Source organism: Plectropomus leopardus, chromosome 11 (assembly GCF_026936395.1).
Source record: "Plectropomus leopardus strain MGB_pleo_1.0 chromosome 11, ASM2693639v1, whole genome shotgun sequence".
NCBI classification, from domain to species: Eukaryota; Metazoa; Chordata; class Actinopteri; order Perciformes; family Serranidae; genus Plectropomus; species Plectropomus leopardus.
The window spans coordinates 6,774,877-6,793,301 of NC_142186.1; the positions used below are offsets into that span (position 1 = coordinate 6,774,877).

The following is an 18,425-nucleotide window of genomic DNA, read 5'->3' on the forward strand; positions in this document are numbered from 1 at the left end:
TTTATGTGTGTGTTGGATAGGAGTTGTAACATTAGTGAGCTTCGCTGGTGTAATGAGCAATGACAAACTTAAACACTCCCGAAAGGTTTTCACTGTCAAAACATCTGAATCAAAAGCACAGAGAAATGTTAAAAGTCATCCTCCACACGTCATGTTGTTCACTGTGTTTGGCACTAATTGAAAGAATTTTACTATTACAAAGTGCTGGGGGGGGGGGCAACAACCGGTGATGTGTTTTGGATGAGAGACAAACAGCATTCCTTCGTTTACAGGCGTACTTCTCCTGGGCGATGCTTACAACATGAGGCATCCTCTGACGGGAGGTGGGATGAGTGTTGCTCTCAACGATGTTCGCATCTGGAGGAGTTTGCTCAAAAACATTCAAGATCTATATGATGACGGGGCCATGCTGCAGGTGAATAAAGTCTACCATTTTCATGCCAAAAACTCACAGTTCCCTTAACCCTAAAATCATTCACATTGAAACAGTTACTAAAAATTAAAAGTATAAAATATGATACAATAAGGCCTATGTAAGTGCATGACAGCAAGTAGAGCTATATTTAGAGCCTCTACTGCATCTCATTTCCCTTGTCCCTCTGTTGCACCACTGTGCAATATTACACAGCTTTTTTTTTTTCTCCTCACAACAGGCAAAGAAAAAATTCCACTGGGAACGCAAGTCATCACATTCTTTCGTGGTGAATGTGTTGGCCCAGGCCCTGTACGAGCTGTTTGCAGCCACAGATGGTGAGTCTCTGCCTGCCTTTGCATCCATTAACACACAGAAAACAACAACAGGGGATCAGAAATCATTACTATTTTTCTGTTGAATAAGTACACAATCCACATTTATTTTAAACCACACATACTGTAATGGTCATTTTGTTTTTCATCATATTTACATGCCCGTTTGTGTTAACCAGATTCTCTTCATGAGCTGAGAAAAGCCTGTTTCCAGTACTTCAAGCTTGGTGGGGAGTGCATTGCTGGTCCTATTGGACTTCTCTCAGTGTAAGCATTAAATGATGTCCTCATCAGTAATATAAGACAAAATTTCACTTTGGTTAAGTTGCTTTCTCACTATAGCTACATAGATGAAAAGCTTGACAGGGGTCTTTAGGGGAGACTGGGGTTGGTTGGCACAATTTTCATTCTGATGTACGTAATTTCTGAGAATATTTTAACCAGCAGCAAAGTATGGTTTAAAACCTCAGCTATAAATAAATGTTTCAATGTACACGTTTTCTTAGTTGATTTGTGATTAAGTCATGATGGCATTTGTGCCAGCCAACCCCCTGATGGAGCTTGTTAGCACAATGTTAAACCAACCAGTGGCAACAATTAAGCATTTAAGTCACACAAAAACCCACCCTCACACAAATATTTAATAGAATATCTACCTATTTTTAAACCAAACAGAAATTTATCAGTAGAAATGTCTAATTACTATTCCCATTGGCCATTAAAAAAATAACAATATGAACATTGTTTTTCATCTTCTAGAAATGTTTTAATTTCTCAAAATACTGTTACAACTACTAATTTTACAGTTGGTTGTGCAAAGAAACCCTTAAATTAGTTTTCCAACCAACCTTGTTCACATTACTCAACTTTGTGATGATATAATGCAAGCCAGCTACCATCACTCATCACAGACTTTCATATCTTACATCAAAATACAGCTGATTCCTTTGTAGGTTAACCATAAGTACCACATTTCTTAACCACATTTCTCTCTCTAACACATTTTTATAATACATTAAGTCAACAGACCAATTTTTTAAAAACTTTCTGTACCATAAAACTGAAATGAAAAAAAAAACCCAACAAACATTAGACACTCTCAGATACTTAAATTGATGAGTGCAGGTGAAAAAACCCAAACATTTTTATGTTACATTTTTGTTTCTGTTACCTTCAAAGGAACAGGAAACAGCTGTGCTCTAACCAATCCCGGTCTTCCTTACTATACCAATTTTCCCTGCACTCTCATAGTATTCTAGCAAGCAAACCTCTATATAGTACATTTCATTTCACATGGAAGCACAATGTGTGAGGTACAAATTACAGACACAAAACATAGCCATCAACTGTCCATAAAAGCAAATATAATCCATTCAAAATAAAATAAAAGCTTATAAAATAATAATTAAGATAAAGAATAAACCAAATGATTAAAAAGAAGAAAAAGAGGATAAAGCATACAAATTAAAATAATACAAGAAATAAAAACTGAATGATATAAGATAAATCAGACCAAAGATGATAACTTGCAGGTAAAACCAACAAAATAATAAACCATTAAACTATAAAAGTAAAAACACACCTTGTGTAAAAACAAATAAAATAACAAAAAAAAAAACAATAAAAGAAACAGACGTGTGTCAGAACTGATAAAAAAAAAATGTTAAAATTAAATAAAAATATTATAAGTACACCACTAAAAGAGGAAAATTCATATGAATTAAAAGACTATCATAAATAAAATAGAATAATGTTTTATATTATGCATATATATCTATGTGTGTTTTGTTAGATAGATTAAGATAGATTAAGATAGATTAAATTATAATGGGCCTAAAATTGACCCTTGAGGTACACCACATTAAATTATTTTTTGGAACTAAAATTCCCAAGACAAACCTTAAAAACACTATATTTAAGAAATAATATAAACCTGTTAAGTTTTACAAATTCAGTAAGGTTAAAAAAAAAACTTGGCGAAAAAGCTTTTAAAAATGCAGCCCCTTCTTCTCGAAGTAACAGATGGATCTGAAATTGTCTGAGTTTATTTCTAGTGACTGCTCAGTAGCTCACACATATCTTTTCTAATGGCACCTCCCATTGACAAGACTCGAGGAACACTATGCTAAAGCTAGCATAAAGCCGAAAAACACTAATTAACATGTAATATCTAGTTTGTTAATTGTGTAAAAATGACAAGTTTGGTTTTATGGGGGATTAGCATATTTGCTTGATTATCTTAGCTGGGGACATTCATGGGGCCAGTGAGCATCAAATGCTACCTATTTGTGCTAAGCTAAGCTAGTCGGCTGAAGCTCCATATTTATAGGGGCATCTATTATCTCATATAAGTGAAATGTCAAACTATTCCTTTGGGAAAAAAAAGAGACTGAATGACCTTGTGATTTTTTTTACCAGGTTGACACCCAAACCCATGACCCTTATTGGACACTTCTTTGCTGTGGCACTATACGCAATCTATTTCAATTTCAAGTCCGAGTCATGGAGCACCAAACCTCGAGCTCTATTCAAGAGTGGAGCCATCTTGTACCGAGCCTGCACAGTCATGTTTCCACTTATCTACTCTGAACTCAAGTACCTGGTGTACTGAGCAACTCAACATGTGGACACGGAAAGACCAAACTCAGCTAAAGTCTTCACTAAACAACGGCTTTATTAGAAGCAAAACAAGTAGTAAGAAGTTGGTAGTTTCCATGTTACTTCCTGCTAAAAACGCTGAATTACACCATAACTCTGCTTTTTACTGTATGTCCCTGCCTTACTTAGGATTTGATTTCAATGTCTTAATGTCCTACTTATTGTCTTGTTTCAGTTTTGGACATATTATCCAACAATGCCTTGGTAAAGCTCTGTTTGTGCTCACCTAAAGTCTGCCCTATATGTATCTCATACAGCAAATTTATTCACACCCTGGATTACACTGAATATTTAATACTGCAAAATTATTCGTACCCAACAGTTCTGCTATGTGAAACATGGCATCTGAATTTTATGATGTTCATTTTGCAATACAGCCCCCTTTCTGCTGTACATTTTCCACTTAAAATAAGTTGAGTTGTATTTAATATGGGGTTTCTCAAGTAACAATATATTTTACCATAGGAATACCTCATTTTAAATCTGAAGCACTGATGATGTGATTTCAATGAACAGCATGCTGTCTAAATTATTTTATGTTGTATTTAACACAAAAATCATATTGTCTGCTTTGTTTCATAGAGAAAAATATTTGCAGTATTCCATTTGTTCAAATCACAGACCTTCTTACTGTAATGATCATTTCTTGCCTTCCTGATACTGTTGTTCTTAATGTCATGAGGGACTTCTTGTAACACATTCTAGTTTCTACACTCAGTCTGAAACATGCTGACAGTGCACTTGACAAAACTATAATCCCAGAACCCAAGAATGATCCCAGCACTATTTCAGTCCTGCTGGATGTCCTGACACAGCATGTTGCCTGGGGGAAGTTTGGGTTTGACAGTCCTGAGATGGAAGAAGTGATGCTTATAGCAGGACCAAGTCAGCGGATGATGCTCAGGTGTTGTTTGTGCTGAGTTGAAACTGACATGAACTGTTGTGTTTACTTGTACCTGTGTTGAGCGTGATGGGACGTTAAATAAATCATACATTTGAGACAGAATTTTTTGTCGTTTATCTCATTTCATTGCAGCAAACTTCTTTGGATAATTAGTGTACGTAAATGTCAGGTAGGGGTCTATTATACCAACAGTACTAATACTACACTGCAAAAATACTAAATTAACTTAAAGTATTAAAAGTTAAAGTATCATATCCAAAAATAAAAAGAAAATACAATTAAATAGATAAATAATCATAATAATAATAAAAAACTTTGAAATATAAAAAGAATAAATAAATCTATAAATTCCCTAATTGATTGCTGGACTAATTATTTCAGCTGTGTTGTGTGTGTGTTGGGAAATTTATGACAAAACATGTTTATTAAACTTCTCTTATGCTTTTTATGTTATTTTAATTCCTTAAACTAGTAACTAAAGCTTTCAAATAAAAAAGTAAAGTAAAACTGGGATGTATTGGAGTAGAAGTATAAAAAGGAATAAAAACAATAGACAAAATAAAGTACAAGTACCTCAACTATGTACTTAAGTACAGTACTTAGAGTAAATTTACTTAGTTACATTCCACTACTGCAGTTAGTCAACACAGTCTGAGTTTCACACTACTGGACAAACACTATCAAATAAGACCAGTAGATGGCACTCACTCACAGCTGAAGGATTTCTGTTTGACAGGAGGCCAGTTGAGCATCCTGTCTGTAACTGTGTCACTCTCAGTGGACGGGATTAAGTTACTCTGCAGTGCTTTGGCATTGAAATTCTGGAGGAATATACTGGGACATGATGGACTGTTTAGATCGCAAGAGTTTTCAGAATTAGTTTGGCATTAGGCTTTTACTGCAGCTTTTTCTTTATGAGTTAAAGCACAGTAGAAAAAGTTGTGCTGAAGAGGCATTTTTTCTTTCAGCAAGACAATAAATGCCAGTGATCATTATATAGCCCATAATTCAAGAACATGAAGAAGTTGCTGAATAAACTAAAAATCTAAAAAAAAAAATACTTTACATGAGGATTGAGCTGCAATTAGACATAGAGGCCTCATTTATTATTCTTGTCATAAAAATCACCTTTCAAAATATGTTTACACTGTAGCAAAACCAACACTAATGTTCATTAATGCATTTTCCATAATATGAATTGTTTATGCTAACAAAGATCAATTTTTGATGAGAATGTGTATTTTTATTTCTCAAAATCAAGGTTCTTTCAATGTCACTCAAGTACAATCTGATGTTCCTCGGCTCCGAAAACCTACAAGGCCACAGAGACAACACCAGGGGGGGCTGCGTGTTTTTTCCTGTTATTCAACTGGAGTCGGACGGTGAATCCTGTTTTCAAGAGAGAACTCACAAAAAAGGTAAAGGCCTTTGGTTATTTCTCCTGCATTTAAACTTCAAACCGTGCTTAGTTACAAAGCAGTCAGGCCCTAATCAAATGGCTGAGTAAAAGTTATTTCCTGCAAATTATTTGTAATTATTTGTAGGATTTTATGGAATCTGGATTGTGCCAAAGGAGTAATTATAGACCTTCAAGGTGTTTGATTACTAGCCACAGAAACATAGCAACGCCTGGTTTAGTTTTCACCTGGTGAGTCTGCGTGCGTGTCAAAAGTGCACGTCTGTCTGTGGACAGATTTCATCAAAGCAGTAGTGTCACAGCTGTGAAAAATGCAATCACAAAGCTCTAGATGGTAACTCCAGACTCATAAAACTTTTGCAAGATTGGATGTTCTCTGTTTTAGGTGTTCATTTTGAACCCCAACCATAATCTTTCGCTAACCCTAACAAAGTGCATTTTGCACCTAACCAGACCACAGTGATGTCACACCATAAAACAGCAGCACAAGCGAGAGTTTTGCAAATCTGGGGTTATCATTTAGCCATGACCAAGGAAAATATAAAAGATCTTTTATACTTTCTTTGGCCACGATCTTGAAGTAAAGACGGGGTAGGAAGCAGGCATGGGGCCATTGGCTCAGCCACTTCACGCTCGTGGCAGGCATTCAATGTATCACGGCCTACGTGATCCCATTGCAAGATGTTACAATCATTTAAATCATCCGATTGATTTCAAAAGCAATCATGAATTGATTAATTGAAATGATGCAATATAAATTTATAACCATAATAAAATAATTTCATACATTTTGCTTTGTGCTTGTGCATTAACTGATATTCACCATCACTTCATCTTACTATTAATTTGTTAAATGCTTAACGATTACAGTTTCAATTTTATAATTGTTGCTTTGGTTCAAAGAGCTCAGGAACATAATTCAGACGTTTAACCCTTTGAAACCTTAGCAAATTGGCTCAATTTCTTTCAAAAACTTGAAGTTACAAGAAAATTACCTGAAATTTAAATTTAAGCCATGTTTTCAGAAAAAAAGGTTTAAGTACTTGATCACTTAAGCGTGTAGGATTTAGTGGCATCTAGTGGTGAGGCTGCAAACTGCAAACATCTGAAACCTCTCCCATGCATCAAGCGTGTCGGGATCTACATTTGCTAATGCAAAAACCCGTATTTGTCAGTTCTGTCTGTTCTACTGTAGAAACAACACAACGGACCCTGAAATATTCAGCCAATATATCTCCCTAAATCCTACACACTGAATTTTTAAGAATGAAATAAAATCCAAACTACCAAGCAGCAGCAGTTTGTAGTTTTAAACCGCAGAAAGGGCTCTTCCAGACTGTACACCTGGAACTACATGGTTACAAATTTAACACACGTCATCAGTACTTAATCCTTGCACTGACTGCTTATCAGATCACCATTTGTCCTAACATAAGAGGATTTAACGTGTTAAAGACTCAATAATAAAGTAAATGAATAGGTTAAAAAAGGCAAGCATCACAAAGTCGTATACCAGGTTACAACAATTAATTCAGCTTTATTGTTATTTATACATCACTGATACATTGTATTCTGGTGAAATAATTGGAAGAATTATCCATATTATTCTTTGTGACTCTCCACAAGGACACAAATACTGGTGTGGAAGACCAGAAAGAGGGGGAAGAAAGCTCCTTGGGGGAGGATTACAGACTGTACACACTTCCCTTCACCAGCCATCATCTGCCTGTCAGAGGTCAGTCTGCCTGCATACCTACCTGCACCTACAGAGACTCACCTGACAGCCACACGAGGAGAGACACCGAGCCCTGCTGCCATGCTTAGCCACATTCAACCCCCCCTTCCTACCTCAGAGTAATCCTCCTTTTTAGACACAGAGCGTTAGGGCATACTCTTATTGATATTGGTAGCAGCAAGCTTTCTACTAACAGTTAACATCTTAATGATCTAAACAAAAAAAGTACTGTACAGCTACTGCTAAGAGAATATAAGAACCTGGCCATGACGCTTTTACACCAGATTAAAGTGCTAGAAGCAACCCACCAATCCACACTTTATTTTATATATATATATATATATTTATATAGCATTATGTATTTATATATATATATAGAGGAACAAATCTACTATTTGAACATAAATTTACAGGGTAATATACATTATATTGTAACAGCTGAAATATCAGCACAAGTAGATCACTGTCACACTTAACAGCAAAATATATATGATTATATAAATCTATATATAATCATATATACCAATATATAATTGTCATATATGCATGTAAAACAGTTAACCACGTCTCAGGCTTTTCAAATGATACCCAGAAAAGCGATTGTGTATCAAGACGTAAAAGCTTTACAAGTTTCTCTCTTGAAAGAGTTTTGACAGGCGGTGGCAAAAGTGCCACGACCTGCGGGTATTTGAGGTCACAGGACAGTTATTTGCATATTCCACAAATCTATTGCAACACGTTACTGTCTACAAACAGTACAGCCAGCATCCTGCGAGAGGAGCCGGTGTTAGCTGGACTCACACGTACACCCACTGAACAGAACATTACAACGATGGGTGATCTGATTATAGCTATGTGCTTTCAGATGGTGTGCTATGACAGTGAAACAACAGGAGGACTACAATACACAATACTCTATAGTTTAGCCTCAGAAGACGACCCAGAACGGTACTGTAAAAAGACTGATACCCCCCTCCCCCAGTAAATATTCTCTCCTCTCTGAGTTAAGTGTCATCGTATCCTGCTGCTGATGAGTTTCGTATATTGGTGTTTTACCGCAACTTTATTTTGACACTCCACCATCACCAGGAATAATGGAATGTGTTCTGCTTTTGTCTCATTTCTTTCGCTGTATCTATGTCTCTCTCCGCCAAGGCTGACAGCACAGGGAGTTACATCCTACTGACTGGACAAACTTCTAGGGGGGTCTGAGAGGATGCTGGGGACTCCTTGAGGTTCTGTAAAGTTCAGATACACAATCTGGACCAGTGGGGCAGTTCTCTGTTCTCGCAGCAGTCCCAAACCTCCGCTACCATCATCTTTAGATGAGAGGAGTTCCGATTTCCTCATCAAGCCCTGATGGTTCCTTCTCTGCTTCCCTCTGATAACTCTGTCCCCTCACCATCACTTTTCACTGCTTTACACACTCCCCCCTACTCTGCAAAGACGCTGCACAAGGCTGTAACAAGATACACACAAAGGTAATTTTTCACAAAGAAAAAAAGCTCCGTAATAACTGCAGTAGTAACGCACAACAAGCATCCGATAGCTGGCTTCCTGCCTGGGGAGCCTTGGTGATGTGCAGTTAGGTTTGGGGCGTTGCCATTGTTCTATAGGAGGAGCGCTCCTCAGTTTGCCCTTTGCAGGACTTGTTTTTTTCCCTGTGGTGCACTGTTTTGTTATTCAAAAGCCCAGATCTCTATGTCTTGAACATAGAAATCCTCCTTTTTCGAGAGCATGGGGTTCCCAAATGTTTTACATGAGTGACTCCTGCCGTGGTAGAGGTCTCCGTCCAGCCACAGGCCAAACTCACCGCTAAAGGAAGAAAGGACAGTTTTGAGCAAATGGGCCACAAACTTTTTCCAGGTGGCTACGTTCTCTGAAGCTCCTTTCTTGAGAACTTAATGGACGATAATTACTGCTTGTGTGAGCAGCATTTTTGCGTTGCAGAACCTGTTTTATTTTGGCGTCCACGTTAATAAGACAGAGCAGCCACAGTGCCTGTGTGAGCAGCGCTGCTCAGATCCAGGTCAGCTGCTTCTCAGCTGTGCTGCGCATCTAGAGAAACGGAGTATCTCCTACTTTTTTTTCCTTGTGACATGCACAGTTCTCAGCAGAAATAGTAAAAGTCATGTTTTGATGATTATATTGACATTTTACCACCTTTTACTACAGTTTCAATCACTTTATCTGTCACAAACATGAGGAAACACAAATTTATCTGTTTTACTCAACCTTTCTTGTTTGCGTATTAAGCCCTCTGACGATGTTTCTGTTGACACAGTCCCTTGAGTTATTAACACAAGGTGTTAATAAATACGGCTCTAAGGACACTTTTTTTTTTTTTGGGGGGATTTTTTGGTAACACTTCCAATGAAGACCACATCTATAACACATTATGATGGCATTCATAGTGAATTATAATGCATTCCCAATGCTTTATGAATACACTCATAAATACACATAATGCTTACTGATGCACTATATCAACAGTCATAAAACATTATAGATTTGACTTACAATGATTTATAAGTGGCAAAAGTCTTATAGATGCTCTCGACTTGTTATAAACTAGAGGTTGACTGCTGGGGCTTATAATGTATTATAAATAACTATACTCACTATTCACACATCAATTACCAACTGTAGTAAGGACTTATAGTGTGCTATAACAGTCCATGCAGTATCATAAGTTGTATGTGTGAAGTAATTTGAGGTACATATTCATGCATTTATAATTATGCCTCATCATAATGTTTCATTGTAGGTGTTAAGTAAAGTGTAATAATTTTTATGCATTTATAAGAATCTCTGCAGCATTATATATTATTCATGCCTACCATACACTAGAATACTTTGACACATTCTCATTTTTCAGTCTTTTAAATGTATTTTCAGAGTCTGAGTTTTTAGCCACAGAATCAGATTTCACAAAGGGGATCTTGCAGTTTAAGAAGTGGACAGAAACTGTTGCAGCCCTTAAAATCCAGAGTGGGTATGCTATAAGCTGTAGCTAGCTAGCTAACCACTGTCCTCATCACAAACAGGCTATTTGCAACATGCCTGCGTTAACAAAAGAAAAGAGAGAAGCACTCTCACGTTTTTGTTGTGCTGTGGATAAAGGGGACAAAGCTGATCTGAGCAGTGAGGAACAGTTCCTTTAGACTGGAGAAGAAAGAGGTGGACAGAGATGCAGCTCCTGAAACCCCTGGTTTGTATGCTGTATGCTGTAAACTAGCAAACTAACCACTGTAGGGTCTACCTGCGAGCTAACTTTAGCTACTGGATTGTTTGCTATTAGCCTGCAAGCTAACTGCAGGGTCAACTAAAGTTTGCAAGCAGCAAGATTCATATATCACATAATCATGTATGTTTGAATTAAGCAGTCTTCAGCTAAATCATCCGGTTAGCTTTAGGCTAATAGCAAATGTTTCAGTGGCTAACTTAGCTTTAGAATAGCCTGTTTGGGATGGGGACAGTGGTTAGCTAGCTAGCTACAGCTTATAGCACTCACTCAGCATTTCAAGGGCTGAAACAGTTTCTGTCCACTTTTTTTTTGTCTTTTTGAAGCTAAGAAACTTGCAAATAGTGACACTGCAAGATCTCCAGTCTTTGTGAACTCTGATTCTGCGGCTAAAAACTCAGACTAATGACACATTATCAGACTTCAGTCTTTTAAATGTATTTTCAAGTGTATTCTAGTGCTGCATAGATTCTTATCAATGCATGAAAATGTGTTACACTTTACTGAACACCCACAATGAAACATGGTGACGCATAAATTATTATAAATGCATGAATATGTACCTCACTTTACTTAACACATATACATATACTGCATGGATTGTTATAGTATACTATGAGTCCTTACTACATTTGAGTGTCGATGTGTGTATAGGTGAGTATGAGCATTTATAATGTATTATAAGTTCTAGCATTCAACCTCTAGTTTATAACAAAAAACACAAGACCGTTGACACCTATAAATCATTTTAAGTCACATCTATAATGTTTTATGACTGTTGATATAGTGCATCAGTAAACATTATGTGTGTTTAAGAGTGTATTCATAAAGCATTATAAATACATTATAATTCACTTTGAATGCCTTCACAATTAATTATAGATGCGGTTTTCATAGAAAGTGTTACTAAATCTGCCTTGTACCTTTATTGTGAAATATTTGCAAAAGCATGTGGTTGACGATGCAGTGGCTTCTTAAAGGAATAACTGCTTTGATTGCAGCAATGCTTGTGCAAACCGCAGCAGTTTGCTGAGGTTGCTGTCACACGCTGCTCATACATGCAGTGTGGCCGAGGGTTAAACTGTTTTTGCCAATCAACGTCACTTATCTGCTTCTTAAATACCATTATTTTATTTGGCAGTCTAACTCTGAACAAAGCTGTATCATTACATTCTCCTAAAACAGATGTTGATCTAACTGATTTCTGTCACAGTATTCATTAAAAGCAGCTTAGACTCACCTTCCTCCGCCAAAAGCTAGGGAGTCCATATCTCCTTTGATGAAGAACATGTTGTCACCTGTCCATTTGTACACCTGTTGCAGACACAAGAGAGCATATGTTAGATAAAGTTACATGGCATGTCAAATGATGACATAATATAATATCTCTGTCCAGTAGTCTTCACCCTGATGAGAGCAGAACACACAGGTTTACCTCACAGGGAGCACCCAGAATTAACATCTGATAATTCAGTTACAGCGATTAGACACAACCGAAGGAAATATCTCATCAGCAGACTGCTAAATATAAAATGTCAAAATCCTCTGTGATGAACCAAACGGCCAATCAATCACTTCTTTGATAGACATTTAATCGCCATTAACAAGGAGATTAAAGCCACAAAGTGTAGAACATTCATGTTATGTAGGAAGTTCTTCTTGGGTAGAAAAATGAGACAATGGTGGTGAAATTGCTCCAGTTAATGTGTTGCTTTCTGCCCATTCAACTCAAACTCTTGAACTTGAATTCATTAAGTGTAAATGCTCTTAAGAAGTGAGCATAAATAAGAATGCAAGTTACAAAATGCTAAATGCCACTGAGCTGTGAGGCTCTGGAGAACTTTTCAAAGACAGAACAAGGAGATATTCTATGGATATTCATCACAGCATTTATGGGGAGCAGAGTGTCTTCAAGTGTCACATGCATCGAGGACAGCATGTGACTGCTAATCATATATACAGTATGCATATCATATGGTGTTAAGCACTAGACCCAAGCCTTACTTTATTTTTCCATTTTATGTTCAATGTAAAGCTGGGTTAAATCTGCAGTAAGTATACACATGTTGCTTAACTGAGTCTTTTTCAAACTTCTACACAACAGCATTGTGTTGGAAATGTGTCAGCATGCTCTGATGCAGCCTGATGAAGTGTTTTGACTCAGTTGAACTAAAACAATATTTTTTAAGCAGTAATGATGTTTTGTTGCAGCGAAACAGGCTGTCAACACAATGCTGAAAATTAACCCTAGGGGCCCGCTTTAATATTACACACACTCCTAATGCTCTGCACACAAAATGCTCTTTTCAAAATTAGCTGTAAAAGACATTATACATTAATATAATTTTCTACTTTCATTGAGTTAATTTTAACCAACATGAGTCCTAATCATAGATATCTAATATTCATTAATTTTCAGAATTTTGACCCTTTAAATGCCAGGTTACTGTCATAATGCCACTACGTTTTTAGATAGAAAATTTAATTATTAATTATTTAATTTAATTTATTAAATTATTTTCAATTAACTAAATGCAAAAGTAATTATTATTTTTTGATTATCACAGCCTGGGATATGTCAATGATTAGCAGCAATGTTGATAGTGACAGTGCACCTGGTGAAAATATCATGTATTTTCTCCACATGCCAAATATGGTAAAAATAATGTCATCAGGTGGAAAATAGTAAAAATTACAAATTTCAAGGCAAAAGCCAAGAATGGCACCAAGAAATAATAAACTCATGTTTTATGCTTCGATGGCTGTGGGATCAGAAACTGCATTTTAAATGGGTTTCAATTTCAATTCAATTTTTTTTGCACTTAGCATTAGGAATGTAAGAATTTTGTTTACCCAGAGTATTTAGATTACTTATTGGAGCTGAGCTGGAAATTCCAGGATTAAATAAAGTTGCACAATCTTGCCTAAATTTATGCCATATGCATCAGCGCAGCCAAAATAAAGAACGAAAAACATGTAAAATGTGCCAAACAGTATTTAAAGGTCTGGTGGCAGGATTTAGTGGCAACCAGTGGTGAGAATGCAGACAGGCAAACCTAAAAGCACGACTGGCCCGATCTAGAGCCACTGTTTGGTTTGTCTGTTCTGGGCTACTGTAGAAACATGGTGGACTCCATGGAAGTAGACCCGCTCTGTATGTTGATCTAAACAGGTCATTCCAAGGTAACATATACACAATGATTCTTATTTTTAGGTGATTAAACATTAGTAAAAATAATTCACTAATTTACATACCCAGCAGACACAGAGCAGTAAAACAATTCATTGATTAAATTTGATTCATTGATTGATTTCATTTAAAGTCATGTTTGCTTCCACCTGATGACTCTAGTCTAATATTGACTCTTCTCTTAGCTCTGTTTTTTGCTCCTCAGCTCCTGAGAGAAATAGCAGGCCTTTTAGCCACTAGATGTTTCCATTCAACTAACTGCTTACTTTATGTTTTGCCACTTAGTGCCATAGTACAGTTGGGTTTTTAAAGCTTTTTCACTGAAAACAGCTGCCTGCTGCTGAAAACAAAACAAAACAATTAAGTTGCGGGATGAAAAACAAAACAGTGAGTGAAAGCAAACTAGCTATTCTGTAGAGCTGAAGGGAACCAAAGAGTTGCATGATAATCAAAAAGCATCTTCTAAGCCTGAAAAATGAAGGCAATGAGGAAGTGCCAAAAACTACAATTCAGTGAATGGCCACTACAGGCTGGCTCTAAAAGCGAGTGTATCTCCACTGACCCCCATAGAGTGGCAGTCCACAAACCAATGGGTGATGTCAAGGTAGTTACATGCATTTTTATACAGTCTATGGTGAAAATTATCTGCAGGTTCCTCACTAAAAGTGACACCTTTCCCGCTGCACATAGTAACTGGATCTGTTCAAATACAACTATTGGTTAGTGCACATATGTGCCATACATACGCCAGTTCTTCTATATGTCCTCTTAACATAAAGTACACTGTATATTAGCCAGCCTACAGATTCAAATGTCCAACTTTAAAAATAAACTTTTTAAACTTAATTCTTACAGAAACCATATATCTTCAAACTGAGGAAGGTCAAATACCTCAAACTCTGGATTGAAGGTGAAGAGGAAGGTCTCTCCTGTGCCATAAAAGCCATCGCTGACTTTAAAGGGCTCAGATGCCAACGCACCAAACACCTGCAGAAACAAATCACAACAACTGGCTACAGCACACTTTGGACCCTCGCATTAATAAGAAAATTATCAGAAAATGATTATCGCAGTAACTTAGTTCCAGCATATAACAGTGTACGACTGCTGTGTTGAATAACTGTGAATTTGCAGCTTACCTGGCCATCGCTGTCCTTAATGACCATGAGCACTGGGGTGTCCTGGCCCTGCATGGCTCTGTACAGCGTCTTAATGCTCATGCCATGCTTTGAAGTGCCAAAAGCCAGCGTCCATGGGTACCCAATGGTCCGTGGTGGGAGATTTCTGGCAAGCTGTGGGAGGAAATAATAAAGAAAAAGGAAGAGAAAAAAGAGAGGAAATGAAACACAGAAAGGCCACAGCTATCAATGCTCAATTACGTCTGTGGTGACCTTTTAACACCATTTGGTGTTTAAAGAAGAGTAACAGGGCTGCAAACACACTGAACCATCTCAAGAGAAAGAGAGGTCCAGCACTCCCTGAGAGAGCCTGCTGCCCTGCTGCTGACAGACTGAAGGATTAACAGTGGCTGTGGTGCATGGGGAGATAAAGCCGACAAAGGCACCGGAGGAGCCGTACACTGTGTGCTTCATTTTAATGGACAGATAAAACAGACACTGACTAAAACATGAAAATTAAAGTGACAGCTTTTTACAGCATGCTGCACTATTTCCTCTGTATGGCACAATGGCCTTTAAAACGTTCTGTTTGCTCTTCCACTAATTCATCAGCCTTTGCTCTTTTTCCTGTTGGTTCAGCACATCCTCATGTGGCAGAGCAGAAGCAGTTGTGTAATCAGCGGGCTGGAAACAAGACCATGAGGAGATGAGCCTCGACTTGGCTCACCTCTGCTCTGCTGAGCTCTGAGCTTCGTCCTCGGGGTGATTAAAGGAAGCCGCACGTTGGCAACCTATTGGTCAATACGCCAATTGGGACTCATTTGGAGCCATGTGGGTGTGTCTGTGTAAGTGCTAAACCGCCATGCCTGCAAGACACACACCACACTTCAAACATCTTGAAAGGTTAGCAACTAAGACGTGTCTGTTTGATGTGTTTCACCGTCTTTCCTCAAAGTAGAAGTAATAACGGAGGTGCTGCCTTAAATTAAATTTCTCACATTGCATTTTACATAATTCAACAAAAAAATTAAATAGAATGTTTCTTGACATGTTCTTTGCTGTAGTCTATCATATGTAGAGCACAAGTTGTCCCCTCTAAGTCTACAGAACAATCTAGCCATCGTATCTTCGTCATTAGGCGTCATCAGGTCACATACATGCTGATGATTGTGTCTACTGCTTTTCCTGCTGAATGTATACCTCTATGTACCTGACAACTGTTAGGCAGATGTATAATGTTTACTACAGCAGTGAATACATTTACTCCCCAACAACGCTGTTGAGATATAATCTGGAGAGGGAGCTCTAGGAATGAATGACTTAAACCACACCCGCACCAATACGGAAGTACTCAAACAGCTTTTTAAAATTAAAACGATCGCAGTACACAAAGGTTTTAGCATCACTTCAGAAACAATGTCTGTCTGTTAAAGCTGAGGGATTCTTGCTAAAATGTGAATCACAATCTTTCTTTCTAAGAAGTGAGAATGCAATTCTCTCAAACAATTCTTATTATTTGAACAAAAACATTTAATGCACTTTTAAGTGAAAAAAAAGGTCTCCGATAGGACTTTAAAGAGAGGACATTAACGTAAGACATACAAAGACTTACATAGCAGACACATTAAACTTAAGTCTCTTGTAACAAAAACAACTCGCGTCTCGTTTCTCCTCCTACTTTATAGGAAATTAGGACTGAGTGAATCGGCGCCATTTAGAAGTATGTTCACATACACGTATGAATCGAGATAGTCTTTTGTTTATTAATTGTGAAACCCTATTGTCTAGATATGTCTGAAAATGAATATCACATGACCATTCACATCCACCGGACCAGAGTAGTTTGGCTGTTGGACTGTAAATGTAGCAATAATGATAATGATAATAATAAATGTAATAATAATGCCTTTATCCATTAATGTGGATGTAGCTTTAGTTGGTTTTTTACACATTTGACAGTGAAATGACCAGTAAATCCTGTGTATTTGAATGTTAGCATTCAAGGTAACCACATAAAAAGACCAAATTATATTATTAAATATATCTGTTTTAAGGATAAGGCTAGTATACTAAAAAAAATAAACAAAGAAACCCCAAACATATATTAGGCACTATTATCAGCAGACGATTAATACAAATTTGGTGCACCAGAGAATATTTACGGGTGTATTTGGAATTTGGCCAAAATACAACAGTTCCCCTTTTGGTCATTTAATAAAGGAACATCTCACCCACTGCAACAGGGTGGCTTACTAACACGTTTTTTAATCTTTTTTTGGACAACGATTAAGCTCTATCGCAAAGAGGAAGATGATAGAACAGCTTGGGATATGCGCACTTGTTACTAGGATCTATTTATGGTCAGTTCTGGTCTTTTCATGAGATTTTATCATTTGATCATCAGTTGATCAGGTGATCAACTCATCCTCTAAGTTTCAATTAAAATTTAGATCCACATTGATGCATTAATCATATGTTATACGGCTGCTTTGCATTAGAACAGATTTGAACAAGTCTTTACCTTCTCTATCTGGTCGGCCTCCAGGAGATCACTGGACTCTTTGAGGTTGGGTTTGAACGTTTCTGGCTCCAGCTCTGTCTTGATGGATGTGCCATGTTTGGAGTTCACCTCTTCCTTGGTGGTGATCTATAGATACAAATAAATGTCAGATATGCATAGACACTGCCAAGTTTTACTTTAGCTTCCATAAATCTTTGACACCGGATGGGTTCAATTATAGCTGTTTGATATAAACCTATTATTTTGTGTGCATCATATTGGGCTACTCATTCATAGTCTAAAGCAGTAACTATAAACAAGCCGTAACTTGCAACAGTATTTGGCTCAGATTGTTTTTACACTGACTGAGGCAGAATAAGGCAAAAGTAGGATCCATAGTAATGAAGAATGCAAGCAGAAAAGTGGAACTAAACAGCTGTAAGATAAAGGCTGGGATGAGAACATGAAGAAACTAGCCTTTAGCCTAACCTGAGCAACAAAAGCTCCCATTTTAAATCCAACAGTGTTCCTGCCAAAGTTATAAACACAAGAGTTTTCTGGCAACACACTGATAATCCAACAATTTGATGATGACAGCTGAATATCTTCCTGCCACTCTCGAATGCCAGACGCCTAGGATTGGTTTGGCAGAGCTAGGAGAGAGCGGGCAGAGACACTGTCTGGGAGAGGAGAATACAAAGTGGATAGGAAATCAACCCAATGAATAATTTGCACTCCACTGTTTGACATTTTCTCTGACCAATGGACTGTTTGAGTTATTTATCTTTCTCGATAACAGAGGCTGATTGTGGAGCACTTCACCACTGGTGGCTGGGACGCTCTCATGTTTCAGTCCTCATTCAAATAGAGCCTACCTGCATTGTCCTCAGAAAACATCATTCACCCCGTCAA

At 37.4% G+C, this 18,425-nt stretch overlaps 2 protein-coding genes across 10 annotated transcripts in view; one reads left to right on the forward strand and one right to left on the reverse strand.

The window, feature by feature from the left end:
* sqlea (squalene epoxidase a) overlaps window positions 1-4,411 on the forward strand; it is a 38,968-nt gene extending 34,557 nt beyond the window's left edge. Inside the window, 4 exon segments of the mRNA XM_088083897.1 lie at window positions 273-415; window positions 654-750; window positions 927-1,014; window positions 3,166-4,411. Of these exon segments, the coding sequence (XP_087940023.1) occupies window positions 273-415; window positions 654-750; window positions 927-1,014; window positions 3,166-3,358 (521 nt within the window). The 3' untranslated portion in view covers window positions 3,359-4,411.
* A 2,825-nt stretch (window positions 4,412-7,236) lies between these two features.
* oxr1a (oxidation resistance 1a) overlaps window positions 7,237-18,425 on the reverse strand; it is a 208,832-nt gene continuing 197,643 nt past the window's right edge. For all 9 annotated transcript variants that reach the window (XM_042489229.2, XM_088083902.1, XM_088083901.1 and 6 more), the window contains 5 exons: window positions 17,535-17,660; window positions 15,035-15,187; window positions 14,787-14,882; window positions 11,946-12,019; window positions 7,237-9,276 (listed from right to left, as the gene is read on the reverse strand). In XM_042489229.2, the coding sequence (XP_042345163.1) occupies window positions 9,141-9,276; window positions 11,946-12,019; window positions 14,787-14,882; window positions 15,035-15,187; window positions 17,535-17,660 (585 nt within the window). In that variant the 3' untranslated portion in view covers window positions 7,237-9,140. The remainder of the gene's footprint in view (window positions 9,277-11,945; window positions 12,020-14,786; window positions 14,883-15,034; window positions 15,188-17,534; window positions 17,661-18,425) is intronic.